Raw genomic sequence first — 18,072 nt, 5'->3', positions numbered from 1 at the left:
TTTATATTACCTTTTGTTATTGTTCAGTCATGACAATATTTGAGGTTTTCTTGGTAAAGATGCTGGGAATGGTTTGCTATTTCCTTCTCCAGGTCATTTTATAAGTGACTGTCCAAGATCAAACAGCTGGTAAATCTAGATAGTGGTTAGATTTGACCTCCAGGACCTCATCACCTAGCTGCCCATTTTTATATCACCCAACTTTCCTAATATTCCCTTCCCCTCACCTTACCTCTTCTAGAGAGACATTACTTATAACAAAGAATTAAAATTACACAATTTGACAAAACTAACCAAAATATCAAAAAAATTTGGATATATATAATGTTCATACCCTAGTCTCTCACCTCTTTAAAAACAGAGGAGGGGTCTTTTTTAATATCTTCTTTGGAAAGAAATAAACATTCTATCTGTAGGTTTTCTTTATTAGAATGTGTGCTTTTTGAGAGCTACTATTATTTCAACCTTTTCATCTGAAGTCTCAGAACTTGATACAATGATTTATACATAGAAATACTATTTTAAGTCTTGCAACATTCAGTTTGATTGTTTTATAATTGTTTTTTACATTTACATTGTTATAATCATATTTATTGTTTTCCTGTTTCTACTTCTTTCACTTTGCATCAGTTCACATAAGTCAAATCCTTATGTCATTAAGAAGTCTTAATGCTTCTCTGTATCTCCATGTTCATAATATTTTATGGTAGAAGGATATTCCTTTACATTCAAATGCCATGCTAAATGATGGGCATCTATTTTGTTTCTTTGCTACTACAAAAAATGTTATTAAAAATACTTTGGCATACATGGGGCTTTTATAGCATTACTTCCTTTGGGTATTTCCTTGGGAATGAGACATCTGGCATTGATCACTTTTTTATCTGAACATTTGTTACCGATACTCAAGATTCCCCTTTGCTCCCTCTGAAGGGCTATCCTGTCAATATTTTTTATAAATTCCCAGGACTTGTGGGGCACTCTATACTCTCTCTGACCCAATCCACGTTTAAAGCCTAAGGAGAGGCAGAGATTAAAAGTTGACACACAGTTCTGAGTAAGAAGGCCTAGGTATAACAAAGCACATGGACATATCAGATATCACTTCTTCCTCCTACTTGTCCTTGAGATTTGGATTATATTTAGTTTTTCTTCCTGCCAGGTTATGAGCATTCTTGGCTTCATTGGCCAAAGGGTTTGCAGTGATTGATTTTGGGATTGGGATTTTGGGATACTGCAGTATCATATCTACAATCTAAGAGAATCTTCTTAGCTACCATTAAATCCTTGAGGGAGAGGGGAACTAGGAAAGCTCTGATAGTCATCAAGACAAAGAGTTGATAGGCTGGGGAGATGGGGAGTGACCAGTGTCAAGAGAGATGGCTCAGGCAAAGCCAGAGCAACCATCTATAATGACCATTCTTTGAGCTAAGTCCAAAATGCCCTGAGAACCAGAGAAACTTCTGAAAATATCAACAATTTGGTGAGAAGGTGGGAAAATATTTCAAACCCCAAACATTCCTTTCCAGCTTCCCCTGCCCAAGAGGGATCCCACACATGCAACTACTTCCTTCTTCCCTCTCTATGACTTAAGGAAACTGATGATTCAGGGCTGTGTGGAAGGATATGCAGAAAAAAGTTTGGAGAAAATTGGGTAAAGATGTCAACATTTTTTTTTTTTGCAGTTTTGTACTGTATTTAATAAAACAAATGATCATTTTAAAAGTCAATTTTCTATGTCACAGAAAGCGAATGAGTAAAATTTCCAGATACTTTAGCATTTAGCAAATTGCAATTCTCCAACAATGTCAATATACTTCCTAGATCAGGGATTCTTAACCTGAATTTTTATGTTTTTATTTATTTAATTTTTTTTTGCTGAGGCAATCAGGATTAAGTGATTTGCCCAGGATCATACATCTAGGAAGTGTTAAGTGTCTGAGGGCAGATTTGAACTCAGATCCTCCTGACTTCAGGGCTGGTGAGCTATCCACTGCACCTACTAGCTGCCCCCTGAACTTTTAAATATATAGGAACCAAACTGTATTAAAATGCAGTTATCTATCTAATGCAACTATTTATGTCCATATATAGATATACATAACAGCAGCTTAATACATTTTGTTTCCTTTATTATCTTATGTATTTTATTTATTTTAAATGTTATTCTGTGAAGAATTAAATTGGTTTCGCCAGCTTGCCAAAGGAATCTATGACATAAAAAATAAGTAACTAGATCAACACCAAACCCAGGTTAGTGAGGATTTTCTTCTGGTCCAGCAGAATGGTTTGTTGTGATAGGAAGCTGACATAGGTATACTAGAAAGGATTTCTCAGAGGCCTTTAAGGAGGATTTTTTCATTGGTTAATTAATTAATTAAATGTTCAACTGCTTTTCTGTAGGCTTAGGACTGGATGTGAGCTGCATTGATACTGCTGTATCTTACCTAATCAGCTCCAAGTCTGTCACATAAAAATAAGAGTCCTAAATGGAATTATTGCCCTATGAAAATAAGAGTCCAAAATGGGGTTATTGCCCTTATGAGTCACATGGTGGGTGTGAGCAGGCTGCAGTATACAATTGCAAATAAGGAACTGTGAAAAAAAAAAGAGTCAGAGTAGAAAATGTCATTAAGGAAATAGATTTAAAAAAAAAAAAAAGGTGGGCTAGATATGCAGTGAGAGAAAAGGAGGACAGGTAGGTAGTCCATGAACTTCACTAATGTTCTCTCTATTATAGAAGAAAGCAAGATAGGACCCCAACAGGTTGATAGACCCTCTTTGGTGAATTGATGAGAGAGTATCAATTTGTTTTCCCGCCTTTCTCCAGTTATACAGAGTAGATAAGGAGGCAGGGTTGGCTCATTATCTGGATCACAGAAGGTAGCATACAGATAAATGAAATCATAATTTCATTAGAATCTTTTGAAAATTCTCACAATTTCATTGTTGACACTTTCCCATTTTTTCATTGGATGCCCTCCTTTGTTGAATTTTAGTCTATGGGATTCTATCCATTCTTACACTGAAGTCTTTGAAATCTGCTCTCTGGAAATCTAGGGTGCATGTCCTAGAGACTTTTGTGGATTTGCTAAGACCAGAAGACCATCATGACAGAAGCTCCTGGTAAATACCTAACTGTATCCCTCCCCCTGTTCTTCTCATTTTAGATTTGGAGGTATCATGGTGAGGGTGCACTGGGCTGTTTTAGCCTTCCCAGGCTATCTCTGGGTATCTTCAGGTCCTTTGGGTATCTCCAGTTAAGTGTTCTGTTTTGAGCCTTTCTTTTAACCCTCTAAATAATAGGGTCTCTTGGTTTTTCATGGTTTTGTTGTTGTTGTTGTTTGTGTGTGTGTGTGTGTTTTTAGCACTAACTTTTCCAGTTCTGTGGTTCCCTATTAGTCCTAGCATTGGATTCTAAAGAGTACTGATATTGATATTGTAACTGACCACAGGTTTTTTTTTTTGTTTTTTGTTTTTTGTTTTTTTTTGTCAACAATCAACAACTGACTTCTGTTGCAGCTCTTATATGTGTCTTGTTCTCCCAGTTTGATTTTTTTCACAATGCATCTTTTCCTTTTGTCTTGCCCATATTTCTCTGAATTTCTTTTTATAGTTAACATTTTTGATGATGCAATGATATTCTGTTACATGCATATGCCTCACTTTGTTGTCAAATAGTTCTTGGGCACATGTTTTTTTTCCTAGCTGTTTGTTGTTAATCCCAATGAGGGATTTTTCTGAATATTTCTGTATCTATAAGAGTTTTACTTTTCTTGATATTAGCAACTTCTTCACCATCACTTTTCAATGTTGTATTAGAAATGGTAACTTTCACAATATTAACAACTTCCTTGGAGTATATTACTACCTATTAGTGAAATCTTTGAATCAAAGGATATGAATAATAACCTTTTAACTCTAGAGAATGATTTGAGAGGTAAGTAAGCTTGCTAGCCTTGAACTGGATAGCTTACTTTAATAGCATTTCTAAATATATTACCTTAAAGAATCCTTTCTAGATTTGAATATTCTCTCAAATCCTAGGAAACCTACTCTTTCTGTTCTGGAGTATATAGAGACAGATGCTAGAAAGGAAAGATAAGAAAAATAAGACTTGTTATGGGAGCAGCAGTAGCATAAAGTATGAAGGATCCACATGTGAATCCAGAAATCAGAACTAGCTGGGATGTTGGGAGAAAGAAAAAGCTGTTTCCAGGTAGGTCTCAGTGATTAAAGATGTTTAGAAAATAGTCAACAGTGGCCATTCCCAGGCACTCATTTTGCAGGAAGCAATGGGGCTTAAGACCCAAAGCTAGTGGCTTCACACCCCTGAGTTAGAAGTGATTTTTTCCCTTCTCAAAGTGATAGTGCCATTCTAGAAATGGAAAGTCATGTGAAAGAATAGAATGTAGAAGGGAGTAAGTGTAAGAAGACTTGGAACTAGGTTATGAAGACTCTTAAATGCCAAAAGAAGATTTCACATTTGATCCTAGAGGAAATAGGCATTTAATAATATACTTAGCCGGGCAGTGACATGGTCCAACTTATGCTCTAGGAAAATATGTGGAAGATGGATTGAAGTAGGGAAAAACAATGCAGGCAGACCAATTAGAAGGCCATTAATTTAGGGAAAAAAAGCCATGTGGGACAAATATAGGGTGTGGTTGTGTAAGTGAAGAAAAAGGGAAATATAAGAAGGTTATTTTGAAGGAAGAAACAACAAAATTTAGCAATTGATTAGATAGAGTGAGAGAGAGTGAAGAATCAAGTAGGATGTCAGAATTTTGAACTTGAGAGACTAGGAGGATACAGTAACTTCAATAGTAATAGGGAAGTCTTCAAATGGTTACATAACTTAGCCATAAAGAGTGACATCATAAACAAATAAAAAACAAGGTAGATTAGTACATTGTTGGTGGAGCTATGAATCATTAGGAAAAGCAATTTGAAATTATGTCAATTAACTAAATTGTCCACACCTTCAACCCAAAGATTCTACTACTAGGCTTAAACCCCAAGAGGCTATTGATAAGAAGACAGTTTTCATATACACCAAAATATTTATGGTAGAATGTTTTGTGAAGGCAAAAAAAAAATCAGAAATAAAGTATCTGCTCATTAATTGGATAATAGCTAAACAAATTGTGGCACATGAATGTGATGGAATATTATTATGCCATAAGAAATGGTGAATATAACTGACACATTGTTGGTGAACACATCCAGCCATTCTGGAGAGCGATTTGGAACTATGCTCAAAAAGTTATCAAACTGTGCATACCTTTTGATCCAGCAGTGTTACTATTGGACTTATATTCCAAAGAAATCTTAAAGAAGGGAAAGAGACCTGTATGTGCCAAAATGTTTGTGGCAACTCTCTTTGTAGTGGCCAGAAACTGAAAGCTGAGTGGATGCCCATCAGTTGGAGAATGGCTGAATAAATTGTGGCATATGAATGTTATGGAATATTACTGTTCTGTAAGAAATGACCAATAGGATGATTTCAGAAAGGCCTGGAGTGACTTATAGCAACTGATGCTGAGTGAAATGAGCAGGACCAGGAGATTATTATACACTTCAACAACAATACTATATGATGATCAATTCTGATGGACATGGCTCTCTTCAACAATGAGATGAACCAAATCAGTTCCAATAGAGCAGTAAGGAATTGAACCAGCTACATCCAGCAAAAGAACTCTGGAAGATGACTATAAACCACTACATAGAATTTCCAATCCCTCTATTTTTGTCCGCCTGCACTTTTGATTTCCCTCACAGGTTAATTGTACACTATTTCAAAGTCTGATTCTTTTTGTGCAGCAAAATAACTGTACGGACATGTATATATATATATATATATATTGTATTTAACATATACTTTAACAAATTTTACATGTATTGGTCAACCTGCTATATGGGGGAAGGGGTGGGGAGAAGGAGGGGAAAAATTGTAACAAAAGGTTTTGCATTTGTCAATGCTGAAAATTTATCCATGCATACATCCTGAAAATAAAAAGCTATATAAAAAAGAGAAAGAAATGGTGAATATAGAGGAACATGGAAAGGTCTACATGAACTGAAGCAAAGTAAATAAGCAAAGCTAAGAAACTATATACACAATGGCTACAATAATATAAGTGGAAAGAATAATTACTCCCAAAAAATATCAAGTGAATCTTACAAAATTACAAAGAATAAGTCTGGATGAAAAAAAAAAGAAACATGAGAAGGCATTCCAATGCCATTCCTTTGCAGATGTGGGAGGCTTATTAGTGTTGCAGATTTTACATATTTTCAAACTTTTTCTAGGTATCAATTCTGCTGATTATTTTCCTTTTTTTCCCCTTGTCTTTACAAATATTATGTGTGGCATGGAATAACACTCTGGCAGGAAAAGGGAAAAGATGCTAAGGGAAATGATGGTGTTTTAAAAAATCCTGAAGATGTTAATAAAAGTGAAAGAAGAGCAAGGAATATAGAGATAGTGGGAGAGTTCATGGCTAGACAAGTAATGGAGAAGATCACATAAGTTAAAATGGATTGTTTTGATTATATAAAATTGAAAAGTGTTTAGACACACAAAATTAACACATTAAAATTAGAAAGGATGCAGATAAGTAGGGGGGGAAATCTTTGAAGTAAGGTTCTCTGATAAAAGTCTCATTTCCAAGATATGTAGAAAATTGGTTCAAATGTATAAGAGTCACTCTTAATAGGCAGCTTTTGGATTTAAAAAAAAGTCCCATCTATCAAGAGTCATAAAAAAAAGATTTCAATTCAAGTTATCAGAGAAATTCAAATTAAAGCAACACTGAGGTTTCAGCTCATGTCTATAGTATTAGCACAGCTGACAAAACAGGAAAATAACAAATGCTGGAGGAACTGTGGGGAAAAAGGTACTTTTGGGGTATATTTGTTGGTGAATTGGCCCAGCCAGTCTGGAAACAATTTGGACCTATGTCTCCAAAGTTACTAAATTGTGCATTTTCTTTGACCCAGTGATACCACTACTATGTATATACCCCAAAGAGAGAAAAGAAAGAAGTTTCCATATGTACAAAAACATATATAGTAGCTCTTTTTTTGTGATTGGCAAAGAACTGAAAACTAAGGAGATGCCCATGGATAGAGGAATTGGCTGAACATATTATGATATATGAATAAAATGGAATACTATTATGCTGTGAGAAATTATGATAATTTCAAAGAAACATGGGAAGAGTTATATGAACTTATATAGAGAGGAATGAGCAGGACCTGAAAAAATTTAGAGAATAATGCTAATACTGTAAAGACAAAAAACATTGAAAGACTTAAGAACTTTAATCAATGACAATGATTCTAGTGTACTAAGAAGGTAGCATCCTACCCACTTCCTGACAGACTGGTGGAGATGCAGATGGAGAGATATTTTTTGGGACATGACCAATGTAGGAATTTTTTTTTTTTTGGTTATGAATATTTATTTTAAAAGTTTTTTCCTTTTTTTCAGTTGAGGGAAGAGATGAGAGAAAATAGATCTTTGTTCATTGAAAAATTAAAAAAAATTAATTTAAAGAAAAATAGTAGTAGGGAAATTCAGAGAAGGGGAAGTTGCATGGGGGAAGGACAATGAATTGTTTTGTATATGTTGGGTTTGAGATGTCTTTGTGACACCCAATGTGAAATATCTAACAGGTAAATAGAGATGTGGATTGGAACTCAAAAGAGATCATGTCTGGGTATTTAGAGCTAGGAGTTGATTATAACTGAATTCATGGGAGCAGATGAAATCACCAAACCAAATAATATAGAGTGAAAACAGAAAGATTCAGAACAGAACACTGAGGGACACTCATAGGGAACATGATAAGGATGGAGGTGCAGTAATAAAGTAAACCAAGAAGAGAAGGCCAGATGAGTAGCAAGAGAACCAAAAGAAAACACATTTAAGAGAGAACATTTACACTAAGAAAAGATCATAAACAATATCAGGGGTTTCAAAGAAGTCAAGAAGGACTAGGATTGAGAAAAGCCCATTAGGTTTAGCAATTAAAGAAACATAGGTGACTTTGGAGAAAGCAAGTTGAGTTGAACCATATTAAGCTAGGTGTCCTACATTCTGTCCTTGTGCCACTGATTTACTTATATGTTTGACTTGACATTTAATCCTATAAAATCAGTGGATTTGTAAAGAGAGTGAAAAGAGAGGAAAGAGAGGCACCAAATATAGATGACTTTTTCAGGGAGTTTAGCAGAGAAAAGAAAGTAAGATAGAATCAGATTGCTAGGGAAAGCAAACAACTGGGGAAGGAGGGAAAGGTTTGAGGGAGAAAAATTTGGAACACAAAATCTTACAAAAATATATGTTTGTTATGGGCCAGAACTTGAAACAAGGTACTAAGTGCAATTGAAGAGACAATGGTTAAATCTAGTTTAGCATTGATTTAATCCTACAACAAATAATGGTTTCCTAGTGATATAATGATTGGTCTATACTCAGTGTAGAGCATATAAGCTAGAAGCTCTCAGGGCCAAAAAAGACAAGCGCACAGAAGCTCTCGGAGGCTGAAACAGATTCATTCCATGTTCCACCTTTGTGGTGGCTGGAGGCTGAAGCACAAACCTTTGAATTCGGGGAGATTCAGAAGCCAGAGAAGGCAGGCGGGAACTCAAGCTCTCGGAACCAAGGAGAGAGATAGGCTTCCAAGAAAGCTAAACAGGCCTTAGGAAAGGAGACAAGACTTTGAAAGAGACAATAAAGGATTTGGACTTTAAGCCCTGGTTACACTCGAGTGGTGATTACTGAACTGAAATGAAGGCTGTCTCCCAGAGACCCCAAGGAAACCGAAACAAAAGAACATTATAAGTTGAAAGCTATCTTTGCATATATTTGAAAAAATAAAATGGTTATTTAAGAAAGAAAGAGATACAGGATAATCACTTAGTAAGATAGATGTAAGATAGTAATCACTAATAAGATAGTAAGATTCCAAATAAAAATTTAGAATAAATGGAGGAGACATGGGCACATTTTTAGTTAGCAGGAAAGGAATAGAGAAGGATTAATGTTTGGGAGGTGGGGGTGGAGATGGAGATAAAGAGTGAAGGGAGAGCAATAAGAGTAATTAACTGGAAGAGAAAGGGATAGGACCAAATATATGTATCTAAAACTCTAGGCTCATTTTTCCAACTCCCACTTTGTTAGACTGGTTCCTGACATGGGAGTTACGACTTCTCTCCTCCAGGTTCTAGGGTAACCCTGAAGAGTTTTGATTTTTAATATTATCATGTCTTATGAACCCCCATTTAGTGTGTTCTTTCCACTATCTTTTACTAGTTAACATTTCTCTGATAACAATTAAACAATTAATAGAGGGACATGAGTTGAGAAAGGGAGAAATAGGAGTTCTAGGTGATTGGCTAATTTTTTCAATTGAGATTCTCAAATGAGAGGGTGGAGAAGGGTATCAATGATAGGCTTAAGGATAAATGAAAAGTTTTAATAAATTAAAAAAAATCAATCTTGCAGGGACCCAGATGAAGACTCAGACATTTACATGGTTCACTTATTGAGTATGCAGATGATCTAGAGCTAAGGCTAGCTGATACACTGGATGAATGGAATCAGGATTCAGAAAAATATCTTAACAGAAAACAATTAATTGGTTGAGCAAACAACATGTTGTCAAGTCAAATATATAAGTAAATCACTTGCACAAGTACAAAATGGAAGACCCTAGCTTAATAGCAATTCATGTAAAAAAGGAATTGTGTCTTTATTTTTTTTTTTAACCTCACCTGTCTATACAGCAATCAATCATACTTATAACTAAAGTAAATACAAAACTCCATGTATCTATAGTCAGGATTAAGTCAATCCTGATACTGGTTCTACACACTGACCTTGTACTCTGGTTCCATTTCCTGGAAAGGCAGTATATTGAAGTGGATAGATCACTAGTTTTTATTTATTTATTTTTTATTATAGCTTTTTATTGACAGAGCATATGCATGGGTAACTTTTCAACATTGTCCCTTGCAATCACTTCAGTTCCAACTTTTCCCTTCCTTCCCTCCCCTAGATGGCAGGCAGTCTTATACATATTAAATATGTTAGAGTATATCTTAAATACAATATATGTGTTCATATTTATACAGTTCTCTTGTTGCACAAGAAAAATCAGATTTAGAAAGGTAAAAAATAACCTGGGAAGAAAAACAAAAACACAAGCAGTCCACATTCATTTTTCAGTGTTCTTTCTCTGGGTGTAGCTGGTTCTATTTATTACAGATCAATTGGAATTGATTTGTATTCTCTCATTGTTGAAGAGAACCACCTTCACCAGAAATGATTCTCATATAATATTATTGTTGAAGTGTATACTGATCTCCTGGTGCTGCTCATTTCACTTAGTATCAGTTCACGTAAATCTCTCCAAGCCTCTCTGTATTCATCCTGCTGGTCATTTCGTACAGAACAATATTCTATAACATTCATATATTATAACTTATTCACAACCATTCTCCCACTGATGGGCATCATTCAGTTTCCAGTTTCTGGCCACTACAAACAGGGCTGCCACAAACATTTTTGCACATGTGGGTCCCTTTCCCTTCTTTAGTATCTCTTTGGGATATAAGCCCTGTAGTAACACATCAAAAAGTATGCACAGTTTGATAAGTGGAAAAACAATTTTTAAACATTTGTTTTTAGAGCTTTGAATTTCAGATTCTTTTTCTTCCACTCTCCCTACCCCCTTTGCATTTGAAAATGCAAGCAATTCAATATAGGTTATACATATGTAGTCATGCAAAATATTTCCATAATAGTCACGCTGTGAAAGAAAAGACAAAAAAATCCTTCAAGAAAAAAAGTTTTTTTTTTTTTTTTTCCCTTAAAGTATGCTTTCAGACACCATCAGTCTTTCTCTGGGTATAAATAGCATTTTTTTTTTTTTTTTATCATAAGTCCTTCAAAATTATCTTGGATCTTTGTATTGCTGAAAATAGTTATGTCATTCACAACAGATCATCTTATTTGTTACATTGTACACATTTTATATCAGCTAATAGAAAGCTTTCCAGGTTTTTCTGGAAGCATCTCACTCATTTCTTATAGTTCAATAGTATTCTATCATAATTACATACCACAATGTATTCAGCCATTCCCTGATTGATGGGGATCTCCTCAATTTCCAATTCTTTGCCCTCTGAAAAGAGCTGCCATAAATATTTTTGGTACATATAGATTTTTTCTTTTGTTTTTTATCTCTTTTGGAATACAAACCTAGTAGTATAGTATTGCTAGGTCAAAGAGTATGGATGATTTTATAGCCTTTTGGGCATAGGAACTAAAAAATTTAAAGGAATATAATATTAAAAATAATGAATATTAATTTAAAATCCCTTATTTATTTTTATATATAAATCATATATAAGGGGAAGGGGTAGGAAATATTTTTCATAGAAAGTATCTAAGGAAATAAGTTTAAAAGGAAACTCAAAGTTCCAAGAGGCTGAGGTGAAGAGGGAGTCAGTGAAAAGGAGCCAGAAGAGAGATGGGAATATAATTTCTGAGGTACACTAAGATGGCCTGTTCTGGATAAACTATAAAATACTTGAAGTCATGGAGAGGTAGGTTTTTCACATTGTAATGGGCTTTAAAAGTCAAACATTATGTTTGGCCCTGAAGTAACAGGGAGTCACTGGAATTTACTGAGTGAGGGAGTGCCAAAGTCAGATAGATAAAGCATCCATTGTTTACTACTACTGCCATAAATACTTCTAAACACTGGAAATGAAAATATGAGCAAAAAACAAACTCCTTACCCTCAAAGAGGTTTCATTTTAAGTGGAGAGGGATGTTACCTGGTGGGGACAAAGTCAGGATCAGATCCAGGAGAGAACTGGGAAGTTCTAAGCAGGAATGCATCAGTTAGAGGCGTTTCATGGTGAGAAGGTAGCTAGAGGGGAAGCTCAGGGAGCAGAGCCAGAAAATCAGAAATTAAGGTTGAAAATAATGTTTTTAAGAACTGCTCATGTTTAACCTATGTTGGATTATTTGTTGTCGAGAAGAGGGAAGAAGGAAGGAGAAAAATATAGAACACAAAATTATGCAAGGGCAAAAGCATGTCAATATGGATGTCTCATTGGTATGTCAAATTAAACAAGTTCAAGACTGAATTCATCATCCTTCCTTCCAAAATGGTTGTGACTTCACTTCATTTTTGTTCAGTGGCACCCACTCTTCCATGTTCAAAACTATGGGATTTTTCAGCTTCTCCCCATTTCCACCTCTTCCCTACCCCCCCCCCCCGCCATATCCACTCTTCTTGTTGCTGTTCAGTCATGTCTGATTCTTCATTATCCCTTTTGGGATTTTCCAGCCAAAGGTACAGGAGTCATCTGCCATTTCTTCTCTAGCGAATTTTCAGATGAGGAAACTGAGGCAAACAGGGTTAAGGGACTTGTCTTATTCAGCTAGTTAAGTACCTGAAGATAGATTTGAACTCAGGGAGATGAGTCTGACTCCAGGACCAGTGCTTTATCCTCTGCACCACCCAGCTATTCTATCTCACCAATATTTCTAGAATAAGACCTCATACCCCTTCTTATCCTTCCCCACCACCAACTGTTGCAATAGCTTTCTTTGTCTTGAGAAGTAATTGGGGTTAAGTGACTTGGCTCCAGACCAGCAGCTTTATCTATTGTACCCTCTAGCTGCCCTAATAAACCTTATGTGTAGACCTAGTTTGTGCCCATAGCACACTGGGCCTGGAGGATGTGGCAGCGGACAATTCTACTTTTCCATTTTCCATCCTAGAAACCTTCCTGAGATAAACTCCCTTTTCAGGTCCATCACTCCCAATCTGTGCAGGCCATAAGCTCTAGGAAGGGACCAAGTTGACACTAATCAACAAATGTTAAGCTTCAATTCTTGTGTGCTAGACTCTGGGGATATACATGCAGCATTCAGAAGTTTATATTCCACCAGAGAGACAAAGACCTATATAAAAGCAGGTGGCACAATGGATAAAATGCTAATCTTGGAGTCAGAAAGAGCTTGATTCAAATGTGGCCTCAGGCATTTTCTGGCTGTGTGACTCTGGGCAAGTTACTTAACTCTGCCTCAGGTTCCTCATCTGTAAAACTCAACAGAAACTGGGGAGTGGGAATGGGGAGGGGGGGGATTATTCCTGGCAATCTGGGAAGAGGATGGATAACCTGCAAGCTGGATGTAGGTTGGCTTAAGGGGAGACGGATGGGTGACTCCAAAGTGAGGGAGGAATTAATGACAACAGATGTAGTTACAATAGCAGGTTTTATTCAAAACAAAGCCAGAAGGGTAATAGTACAGAAATTAGATGGGATAAAGTGAGAAGAGATGGACTATTAGAAATATAGTGACAGGCCAACAGACCGGGAGAGTCCACGTGGATAAATCGCAGAACAGAACAAAGATCTAGAAAGAGGGAGTAATAATCAAGAGAAAAGAAGGAGAAAAGGGAAACCACATACACTATATTGAATTGAATATAACATGTTTAAATACAAGAGAGAACCCTATTGCTCCAAATGATTTTTAAATATAAAGAGGATATTTTGTTTTATAACTAGGATAGATATAAGGCAATTTTGAATAAAAGAATCCTTTTGGCCCACATGTAGGTAAGCTCAAATATATGGAAGACAATGAACACGAGGGCTAGGAATTTACAGTCATTCTGAGTAATGGTGATAGGGAAATAAATTATTGACCCAAGAAGAAAGTAACTTTTAATAAGGGCAGATTGGAGGAGGAATGAGATTAGGAATTCTACATTGCCTCTCCTTTTTTAACCCATTAGATAGTAAGCATCATGAGGGCAGGGCCCTTAATCTTTTGCTTCTATTTGTAGTCTTAGCACAGTGCCTGGCACATGGAAGGTGCTTAATAAATGTTGATTAGAATTTTATGAAAAAATAGTTTAAAATGGAGAAGCACTTCAGTTGCTGGTGAGCCTTCCCCAAAATTGGAGACACTAGATTTGGGCATTCTTGATCTATAATCATCTTGCCTGGGTTCAGATCAGGCTTTGCCACTTACTGTATGACCATCACAAGCCATTTTATCTCCGGGCCTCATTCTTCATCAGTAAAATTATGGGATTGAGCTGTATGATCTCTAAGATATGGCCTAGTTCTAAATCTCTAACTAGGGGCCAGGGACTTTACTTGCAATACTACTAAAAGTCAACCACCAGAACTTTAACCTCTCTCTGGTCTCCCATCAGTCCAAAATACATGATCCTAGAGTGGGAAGAATCAGCAGCAAAGGACTTAAATCAGCAATCACTGGATTCCTCTTTCTGTAGGTCGCGCTCTGGCCAGCAGAGGCGTCTTGTCCTGGAAGGTGTAGTCCTGCCGTCCTCTGCCATGGTCACGACACATCAGGAGTCCAGGACTGCGCTCAGGCTGGAGTTGTGTCCGAGGATGGGGTGACCAGGATTGTGAGGGGTCTCAGGACCATAGCACCACATATGCTGACGGCAATCTGGGTTGGGCCATGGAAGACTGGTTACTCTTGTTCTACTTGGGTAGAAAGCATGGAGGGGCAAATTTAGGTTTGATGTAAATGGGCAGCCTTTGGAAGGTGGCGAGCTCCCCAGTGAGGGAGGTTCTTTGGTCAGAAGCTAGAGTACCGTGTGTGTGTCTGTGTGTGTGTGCCTGTGTGCGTGTGTGTGTGTGTGTGTAAGCATGCAAGCCTGGGTTGTAGTAATGAGCTGCATTTCCTTCCCACCTCTATGAGGTTCTCTCTGATTCTGGAATACAGGAGGAATGGAAGAAGCAGAAAGCAGCCTCCTCTTGTCCCTAAACCCCTTCCCCAGAGTGCCAGCTCCTATTGAGGGGAGACAATGAGTCAGCCAAGGATGCCAGGTGTTGGGGTCTTTGCAGTTCAGTGCTTTAGTTGCCACATGTTTGATTAAAACAGCTGGAATGGGGTAAAGAGATGTTTCGTGTTTCTCCCCCCACCCATCATTTCAGGAATAACTTCTTATTGAGAAGAAAGATGAGGAGGTTCACGTTGATTTTGGCTTTGTTGAAGAGTTTCATCACGGCCACACCTTCATACTGGAGTTGGAGGAGATCCTGGGGAAGGGAGAAAGACTGTTGAGGACCTTTTTGAATCCTACCTCCGAGACACCCCCGTGACTATAAGCAGATCATGGTTTCTCTGAGCCTCAGTTTCTTCATCTGATAAATGGGGATAATAATGCCTTTATTCCTCCTTCTACTCATAAGGTTGTTGGGAAGCTCAAGTAGCACACTGCTTTGCAAACCTTAAAGCCCGGTTTAAGTGTCAGCTTCCTTCCTCCTTGTCATCTTCACTCCATCTAAACTTTTCCTCCTTCTGCCTCTGACATGCCTTAGGTGTACGGTGGTAGATAAATAATCACTTTGTTTCGGGCCCATTTCCTGAGACTGCCTTCTACCCCTGTGTATACCATTCTTTGCTTGTTTCCCCATTACACTGTAAAATCCTTGAAGACAGGGATTGCTTATGCCTTCTGTTGCATATTCCCAGCACTTTAGCATGATATCTGGCACAGTGAGAGCTTAATAAATGCTTGCTGATTCTGGATCGTTTAGAAGGATGTGGGGAAAGTGCTACATCAGTGTAAACTACTGATCTGATAGTAGCCTATATGATTTGGGGTCTGCACTGAGTCAGGATTCTCCTTTTTGTAGATGCTACCACGAGTCAGGGTATGTGCAGTGGAGTTAACAGAAAAGAAGGAGGAAGGAGTTGAGTTAATCTTATTTTCTCTACTAATAATTCCAGGAGCATTCTCCCTGGGGGAGAATGGGGTTCTACACAGACCAAGTTCATCTCGGCAGTGAGACTACAAAGCAGAGTAGGGATCACGGAAGGAACCAATTAGAATCCCATTGTGTTGCTGGTCAAGCCCTCCTAGGGGGAAGGATTCCTCTGGCCCCCCAGCCCAGGAAGAGCTAACATTGTCTCTCAAGCTTTAGGTCGTCCCCTTCCTGTCTCCCCTTCTATGTATCAAACCAGATGAAGCATCCTGTGTCCCTTTTTTCTCTCTTTAATCAGGATTTCAGAGACAAGTTACTCACCTGATAGTGAACTTGAAATCTCTCCATGTCCACGCCCATGAACCTGGCATTCACCTCAAACTTTCCTGCCTCTTCCCCAGGAATGATGTCAAAGATGACATTTCGAAAACTGTCAGAGATATAGAAACAAAAAAGAGGGTGATCAACTTTGCCCCTCCAGAAGCTGATTCCCTTATTTACAGAGGGAGAATGTCCCAGTCTTCCCCTTGATGGAACAAGAGCAATGATAAAAATTACTCAGATCCCTGGCTTCCTCTTTTGTCTCCCCTTCCCATTAGAAGAACATTCTAACCACATGCAATTAGCCCCATTTTCTCACCATATTCTCAAAATCTCTCCCACCATGTTTCCTAGGGTCCCTGGAACTGGTCTGTTCTGCACTGTAATGGGGAAAATGCTCCCCATTTTTCCTCCATCCTTCACATAGACTACTACCCTCCCTGGAGACATGCTCCCATTCTTTGCAAACCTCACCCTTCCCTTTCTTTCCAGCTCTGCTTATTTTCTGTAAGCCTTCCCAGAGGGATAGCTCTCAATTTTACTTTACAGAAATTACTCTCCATCTACCAGTTCCAAGTCTAGCTGGTTGTTCTGCTCTTATCCTTCTGCCCTTGGGAATGGGGCTCTATCTTCTCTATCAGCCTAGAGCACCCCACGGGCAGGGGGAGGGAAAAGTTATCTTTTGACATGATGCTACACTTACTGAGTAATGGGCAAGTCCTCAATTTCCACCAAGACTCCCTTTTCCAAGAGCTGGGCAGCGGTGTAACGTAGAGATGGCTGCTTCTTCCCCTTTTTGTCATTCCTATTTTAAAATTTAAAAAAGACCCAAGAATGTGAAAGGATGGAAGGGCAATTATCAGAAGGACACCCTACTGGCTAAGGTTAAAAAAAAAAAAACCCGCTTTATTTGGCAGCGAGCAATGTTCCATTTGATCTTGGGGATCATTTAGGGATTAAATAACTGAGCAAAATTTTTAAAAGAGAGATGCTCTTTTAGTTAACTGTTGCCATGGAGAATGATAGAGGGGAACAAGTCCTTTGGATGGGTAAGGATTTGGACTCAAAGACTGATCCTCCCAAAGGTCATTCCCAAAGGAGGGGGAGAAAGTGGGGAAAGATAATGCCATGGCCTGACCCTTCTGCCAGGCTGGGATCCAGTGCCCTACTTGTGGCTGTGGGCCAGGTTGTCCAGGCAGGTGCGGATATATTGATTGTAATAGTCGCCCTGCTCTTCATAGAAGGCTGTCTTGGCCTGCAGGCCCTGAAAGGTGGCCCGAAGCTTCACCAGCTCCACCCTCCTCCTCTGTCGGTAACGGCGCTGGTTTCGAATGTCCTGGAGGAAAGAGGAGAACAAAGCGGGACAGTGTCACGATCTCCCCAGCAGAAGAGGGGCCTTTAGAGATTTCTCTACTACACATCTTAGTTTCTACTCAAAGGGAATTCTGAAGATGCTCAGGTATTAACAACCTTTCCCTATTTGTGGAAGTGCTAGCAGAGCTAGCACTATTCTAATGAATTTATTACACATTATGGTATTACAGCCATCCATGATTCTGTATTATTCTCCTAACAGATCCCATGAGGGAAGGGACTTTGTCTTACCTAAACTCGATATCTTCCCTAGAGTCCACCTTCGGGGCTCTAAACTGCAGTAATTATTTGTGGAATAAAGGAATAAGGAGTAAGAAGTTTCAAAGGTATCCCCAAGACAGGAAGAGAAGTATGATTTCAATTCTCTTTTCCTTTTTATATAAAGGATGATTTGAAGTACATCTCCTCGACCCCCATTCAGAAGAGGATTGTTTTGAAGTTTCTACCCTCCCAGGAGAAAAGGAGATATTTTAATAGCTTTCCTCCTCAAGACAGTTTAAGTATCTTTTCCTAAAAAGACCAGTTTTGGGGGTCTTCAGGTTCCCAGAAAAGTGGGACAGTCTTGGTTTTTGGTGCCAGGTAAAGGTGCAG

The 18,072-nt window shown here is 38.1% G+C and overlaps 1 protein-coding gene across 1 annotated transcript in view; it reads right to left on the bottom strand.

Annotated features, from left to right (window-relative positions):
• Positions 1 to 13,292: 13,292 nt before the first annotated feature.
• The window catches only part of IQGAP3 (IQ motif containing GTPase activating protein 3), a 58,125-nt gene continuing 53,345 nt past the window's right edge, over positions 13,293 to 18,072 (bottom strand). The window contains exons 34-37 of the mRNA XM_051993784.1: positions 17,277 to 17,443; positions 16,811 to 16,912; positions 16,108 to 16,216; positions 13,293 to 15,117 (exon numbers count right to left, since the gene is read on the bottom strand). Coding sequence (XP_051849744.1) covers positions 15,004 to 15,117; positions 16,108 to 16,216; positions 16,811 to 16,912; positions 17,277 to 17,443 — 492 coding nt within the window. The 3' untranslated portion in view covers positions 13,293 to 15,003. The remainder of the gene's footprint in view (positions 15,118 to 16,107; positions 16,217 to 16,810; positions 16,913 to 17,276; positions 17,444 to 18,072) is intronic.

The sequence above is a fragment of the Antechinus flavipes genome, chromosome 4 (assembly GCF_016432865.1).
Source record: "Antechinus flavipes isolate AdamAnt ecotype Samford, QLD, Australia chromosome 4, AdamAnt_v2, whole genome shotgun sequence".
In the NCBI taxonomy this organism is placed as follows: Eukaryota; Metazoa; Chordata; class Mammalia; order Dasyuromorphia; family Dasyuridae; genus Antechinus; species Antechinus flavipes.
The sequence above is the reverse complement of the archived record's forward strand: the minus strand, read 5'-3'. Positions and strand labels throughout refer to the sequence as shown.